This window comes from Gymnoscopelus microlampas (genome assembly GCF_963454915.1).
Source record: "Gymnoscopelus microlampas genome assembly, chromosome: 1".
Classification (NCBI taxonomy): domain Eukaryota; kingdom Metazoa; phylum Chordata; class Actinopteri; order Myctophiformes; family Myctophidae; genus Gymnoscopelus; species Gymnoscopelus microlampas.
Window position 1 is genome coordinate 620,390 of NC_139962.1, and position 7,111 is coordinate 627,500.

The 7,111-nt window shown below is 40.5% G+C and overlaps 1 protein-coding gene across 1 annotated transcript; it reads right to left on the minus strand.

The window, feature by feature from the left end:
- Positions 1 to 523: 523 nt before the first annotated feature.
- LOC311047202 (forkhead box protein B1-like) lies at positions 524 to 6,617 on the minus strand (the record flags this gene model as incomplete). The annotated part of the gene is made up of 3 exons (XM_084059848.1): positions 524 to 1,213; positions 4,641 to 4,751; positions 6,399 to 6,617. The coding sequence occupies 3 exons, from the start codon at positions 6,615 to 6,617 to the stop codon at positions 524 to 526; spliced, it is 1,020 nt and encodes a 339-aa protein (XP_083915974.1).
- Positions 6,618 to 7,111: the final 494 nt, after the last annotated feature.

Consider the following 7,111-nt stretch of genomic DNA (forward strand, 5'->3'; position numbering starts at 1 on the left):
ACAAGTCAAAAACACAACGATTCCACCAAAGCCAACACAAATAAAAACAGATCTACAAGCTTCACTCTATAGTCAGCTTGTAGATCTGTGTATTGTTATGATGATGTATTTCCATTGTTCCATATAGAGATAAACGGTGACATTCTGATGAAAATAGACATTATAGTAACTGTAAGTTTTACTTTACATTTAAATTACACTGAACTATGAAGCATTTATCTGGAGACCACAATGGCCACACCTTAAAGACCCCTTAAAGACCCCTTAGGGTGCCTAAACCCACATGTTGAGAACCACCACAGTAATAATGTTACATGAACGACAACACAGCCTTGCCTTGAACAGACTGCACTCTGTTTGATTGTAGTTTAGTTGTAGTTCTGTCCAACCCTTCATGGGTCCTTAAGGGTTGTTTAGGGGTCATTTAGGGGTCCTTAGGGGTCATTTAGGGGTCCGTAGGGGTCCTTAGGGGTCCGTAGGGGTCCTTAGGGGTCCTTAGGGGTCCTAAGGGGTTGTCTAGGGGTCAGTGCACGGCCACCGCGGGGCTGCAGTTCATCAGAGAGTCAGTAGGGGACGCCAGCGCTCCAGGGCTGATGATGCTGGCGGTCCGGTGGGAGGCGGGGCTCAGGGTCTGGGCGGGGGCGTGGCCCAGGAAGTGGGCGGCGCCGGGCAGCGCAGAGAGGCAGCCGGCCGGCACTACGCTGCCCGGCGTGGGCTTGATGGGCACGGGGACGGCGGGCAGCAGCGTCTGCGGGCAAAGCACCGACGGCTTGAGCGCCGCCGGCATGCCGCCACCGTAGGACACCGAGTAATCCCCCCGAATAAGCCCCTCCCCCGTCGCCATGGAGATGGGCGGGGCCGAGGCGTCCGCGTGTCCGTAGACGGCGGCGTGGTGCGGCCAGGCGTGCAGCGGCCCGCCGTATGCCGCCGAGAACGCCGCACCGCCCCCGGGCATCTTGTACTCGCGGGCTATGATGTTCTCGATGGCGAACGGGTGTTTGAAGGCGGCGGCGGCGGGCAGCGTGGGCGGGGCCACCATGCCCAGGCTGTACCCGCCGCCGCTCATGGGCGGCAGGTGCGTAGCGGCGGCGGCGGCGGCGGCGCTAGCCGCTAGCGCGCTCAGACGCAGCTTAGCTTGTTGCTGCAGGTAGTGATGAGCCGCCGCGTCTGACGGCTTACTGGGAGCCAGGTGGTGATCACCTGACAACAGCACCTGAAACAATGTAAAATAATCATTATGATCACCTGACAACAGCACCTGAAACAATGTAAAATAATCATTATGATCACCTGACAACAGCACCTGAAACAATGTAAAATAATCATTATGATCACCTGACAACAACACCTGAAACAATGTAAAACAATCATTATGATCACCTGACAACAACACCTGAAACAATGTAAAATAATCATTATGATCACCTGACAACAGCACCTGAAACAATGTAAAACAATCATTATGATCACCTGACAACAACACCTGAAACAATGTAAAACAATCATTATGATCACCTGACAACAGCACCTGAAACAATGTAAAAATAGAAAAAGTGCTCCTCGGAGCACAAGTGTCCGCCAGGTCAGGTAGATTATTGTGGCCTCCTGATGGCGCTATAATAGGCCAATGTGAAAAGGGTGCCATTTCTTCTTAGGCCTTGCACGGCAATCGGACACTGCATTCATGATTTGAGGCATTTTGTTCCAAAAATGTGGTTTGCTAAATTAGACCTGCTGGTGGCGCTATAACAGGCCAATCTGAAAAGGGTGGCATTTGTTCCTCGACCTAGTGGGAATGTGCGTGCAAAATTTCACGGAAATCGCACACTGTGTTCATGATTTGAGGAATTTTGTTCAAAAGGGACCTATCCTTCAAACTTTGGAAGCCAATGTTGGCCAAGTAGGATGGAATATGGAATAACGGACACATGCATCTTGATCACATGACTATAGAGATACTGTGTACTGATTTGCGTGATTTTTGGACAGAATGTCTAGTGAAAATGTGCGTACAAAATGTCACGGAAATTGCACTCTGTGTTCATGATTTGAGGCATTTTGTGCAAAACGGAGACCTCCTGCAAACTTTGGAAGCTATTTTTAGCGAATCAGGATGGAATATGAAAAATCTGAAAAACACGTTTTGTTTAATGACTATAGATACTGTGTACCGATTCGCGTGACGTTTGGACAAAATCTGTAGGAGTACTGTCAAATAGTGTGTTTTGCAAAAAGTGGCCTCCTGGTGGCGTTATAACAGGCCCATGTGAAACATAGGGGGCAGAGGTTCTGAATTGGCATCCAGGGAGTGTGTGTGCACAGTTTCGCTGTGATTAAGACAAAGGAGCCAGAGATTAGCTGTCCACAGACGGACTGACAGACGGACAGGGTGCAAAACATACTCTCTCGCCATGCCTTACGGCCTGGCGGAGACAATAATCATTATGATCACCTGACAACAGCACCTGGAACAATGTAAAACTAGAAAAAGTGCTCCTCGGAGCACAGGTCTCCGCCAGGTCTGGTAGGTTAGTGTGGGCCAGCAATGTTCAGAATTCGCCAATCAGGCTGGAATGTGAAAAATCAGGCGGATCGGACGGATCCGTCTTGATCACTTAACTAAAGAGATCATTTGTACTGATTTGTGTGATGTTTGGACAACATTTGTAGGAGTGATATAAACTCTATATAAAGACTATAAAGAAATGGGCCTCCTGGTGGCGCTATAATAGGGCAATGTTGAAAGGGTGGCATTTGTGGCCTCAACATAGTGCAAATGTGCGTGCAAAGTTTCACCACAATCGGACGCTGCGTTCATGATTTGCAACATTTTGTTGCAAACTTTAGATGTCAATCTTAGCCAATGAGGATGGAATATGACAAATCTAACAGATCCGTCTTGATCACATGACTATAGAGATCATGTCTTCTGATTTGCGTGAATTTTGGATCAAATCTGAAGGAGCTCATTATCGTAAAATGTGTTTTATATAAGTCAGCCTCCTGGAAGCGCTATAAAAGGCAGATGTGAAAAATGCAGGGCAAAGGTTTTTCCTTGGCCTTTAGGGAGTGCATACAAAGTTTTACACAGATCGGTGCAGTTATAGGTAAACACACAAATTGGCCTGTTATAGCGCCACCATGAGGCTAATTTGAAAATGTTCAAGTGGCATTTCTTCCTCGGCCTAGTGAGAATGTGCATGCAAAATGTCACGGAAATTGCATGCTGCGTTCATGATTTGCAACATTTTGTTCAAAACGGGGCACTCCTGCAAACTTTAGGCCTATTGAGAATGTGTGTGTAGTCTACTGAGACACTACACTGTCTCTCTGTATTCTATGATCCTATAGTTTACTGAGACACTACACTGTCTCTCTGTATTCTATGATCCTATAGTTTACTGAGACACTACACTGTCTCTCTGTATTCTATGATCCTATAGTTTACTGAGACACTACACTGTCTCTCTGTATTCTATGATCCTATAGTTTACTGAGACACTACACTGTCTCTCTGTATTCTATGATCCTATAGTTTACTGAGACACTACACTGTCTCTCTGTATTCTATGATCCTATAGTTTACTGAGACACTACACTGTCTCTCTGTATTCTATGATCCTATAGTTTACTGAGACACTACACTGTCTCTCTGTATTCTATGATCCTATAGTTTACTGAGACACTACACTGTCTCTGTATTCTATGATCCTATAGTTTACTGAGACACTACACTGTCTCTCTGTATTCTATGATCCTATAGTTTACTGAGACACTACACTGTCTCTCTGTATTCTATGATCCTATAGTTTACTGAGACACTACACTGTCTCTCTGTATTCTATGATCCTATAGTTTACTGAGACACTACACTGTCTCTCTGTATTCTATGATCCTATAGTTTACTGAGACACTACACTGTCTCTCTGTATTCTATGATCCTATAGTTTACTGAGACACTACACTGTCTCTCTGTATTCTATGATCCTATAGTTTACTGAGACACTACACTGTCTCTCTGTATTCTATGATCCTATAGTTTACTGAGACACTACACTGTCTCTCTGTATTCTATGATCCTATAGTTTACTGAGACACTACACTGTCTCTCTGTATTCTATGATCCTATAGTTTACTGAGACACTACACTGTCTCTGTATTCTATGATCCTATAGTTTACTGAGACACTACACTGTCTCTGTATTCTATGTATGTGTTTACCTTGTTTACTGAAAGTCACTCTGGATAAAGAGCGTCTGAAAAATGAATACATTGGAAATTGTATATACTTTCACTCAAGGGCGCCGATAACGTGGGTGCCCGGGGGCACAAGCACCCACTATGGGTGAGGAGCACCCACTGGGTGCTAGTCAAAAAAAAAAAAAATCAAAATCAGATCGCCTGGTTCAGATCGCCACTGAACAACCGAATTAACCGAAATAAAGTTACAAAACCCCCCCAAAAAAGTCAATTATCCGACCAAAACCCGCAAAATTTTTCGCGCCCGCGAAGGCATGTGTGCCTTGTTGGGCACCCGCTAGAGCTTATAAATATCGGCGCCCCTGCTTTCACTTAAGCTTACATTGTGTAGGTTGTAATATCTGTATGTGGGTTGCTAGATCTGTTAGATCTTCACACACCTTGAATCTCTTGCGTCTCCTCAGGAAACTTCCGTTCTCAAACATGTCTCCACAGCTGGGATGCAAAGCCCAGAACGAGCCTTTACCCGGCTGATCCGGTCTACGAGGAATCTGTAACATATAATAAATACATCATAAATATTAAATATAATAACTATGAGATCCTTTTACCTGGCTGATCCGGTCTACGAGGAATCTGTAAGATTAATAAATATATCATAAATATTAAATATAATAACTATGAGATCCTTTTACCCGGCTGATCCGGTCTACGAGGAATCTGTAAGGAACATCATTCACATTGATAATAAATACATAATATTAATCACATGTTGACTATAGGGTTGGATTTAGGATTCTGTGTTGTTTATTCTTATTGAATACTTTATTAGAAGTTTGCAGAAAAAAAGCACATAAACTACAGATCAACACAACGTCTGTTCAGAGGATTTAAAACCCTAAAAATCCTTTGTACTCTATTCATAGAGACATTAAATGACAGACAGATATACACTACTATGCAGAACATCATATACATGTTTATAATCATATAATAAACAGTTTATAATCATATAATAAACAGTTTATAATCATATAAACAGTTTATAATCATATAATAAACAGTTTATAATCATAATAAACAGTTTATAATCATATAAACAGTTTATAATCATATAAACAGCTGTAGTAAAACCGTCAGAGACTCTTCTAGATGAGACGTTAGTATTTTCATCCCGTCATCAAATTATCGTCTCAGGAATGAGACAAAAACTAAAAAATCTTCATGAATTCAAGGCTTCATGGGGTTTAAATGATAGAAACGTCATTTTTAGGCTGAACTATTCCTTTAAGGTTTTCAGAAAAGATTAAATGAAAAATATGCCTTTAATATCAATATTAATATCAATATCTCACTATCAGTCATCTAGCTGGCTTATTATTATTATTATTATTATTATTATTATTATTATTATTATTACTATCAGTCATCTAGCTTTTTTTTCCTACATTTTTCTTTGTCATATTTTATTTTTTTAGCCCGAGACCCAAAAGAGAAATCAGACGTTCGCCCGGGACTCAATCTAGTGAAAATATCAGATCTACAAGCTCACAACGCGGCACGAAGCCACTTCTAATTTAGGAAATGTCTTTGATTTGTTTAAAAAAAAAAAAAAAAAAATGTTTTCAACTCTGTGCAAAATGTGCATCGTTTTTGAAAATGTATTCTTTAAATAATGATAATTAATGACAACATTTAGGAAACCAAAAAAATAAATAAAGGGATATTCACTCACGAGCCACGAAAATACATTATAATAATTAATCATTACCTTAATAAAACATTTAATGTAATATTTATTATATTATTATAATTAATCATGACCTTAATAAAACATTTAATGTAATATTTATTATAATAAAACATTGAAGCTCAGGTTATGTATTAAGGAGTTCTACCATGCAGCGCTACATAATTGTCTCTATAAAAGGGGAATCTGTCCCATAACTTATAGATATAATTATTACATTATTATTATTATAATAATGACCTTAATAAAACAGTCATTTCTCAGGTTATGTCTTAAAGAGTTCTCTGTGTATTTTCTCTATAATAAGGGAAGAGGTCCATGATGATCTTATAGATGTAATAATAATAATAATAATATAATATTTACCTTAATGAAGCAGTCATTGAAGCTCAGGTTCTGTCTCAGAGAGTTTTAATAATAATAATAATAATCATAATATAATATTTACCTTAATAAAGCAGTCATTGAAGCTCAGGTTGTGTCTCAGAGAGTTCTGCCATCTCTGTGTGTTGTCTCTATAATAGGGGAAACGGTCCATGATAAACTTATAGATGTCAGACAGAGGAAGCATCTTCTCGGAGCAGCTCTGGATGGCCATGGCCGTCAGGCTGATGTAACTGTACGGAGGTTTCTGGTCACTGTACGTGTTCCTACCGGGCCGAGGCATGCTGGACCACACTACAATAACCTATAACCTATAACCTATACAATTAACCTATAACCTATAACCTACAATAACTGGACCACACTACAAGCTTTAATCACTACTATAATATGATCAGAATATTATATATATATATATATTAGTGTTCCTGGACGATGCTTTATGGCTCCAGAGTCTCAACAGTTTATAGATTCAAAAGTCCTTCAGAAAAACAAAACAAGAGAAAGGGTTTTCTTGGTTCTTATTCTTCCATAAATCATCAGATCTTCAACAATGTCAATATACAAAAATGTGTTGTTTTCAAGCAGTTGATTTGCTCTGAGATCTAATAATCCTATATGAGTCACAGTCAGCCCTCAAAGAGATTAGAATGAAAAAAACACTTTTCTTGGTTTTTAAATTCTTCCATAAATCAGGCTTTTCTTCTTCTTCATCGGAGCTTCAACAGAACGAGAAGAAAAACAATCATCAGGCGAAAAAAGTCAGGTTTTAAATCG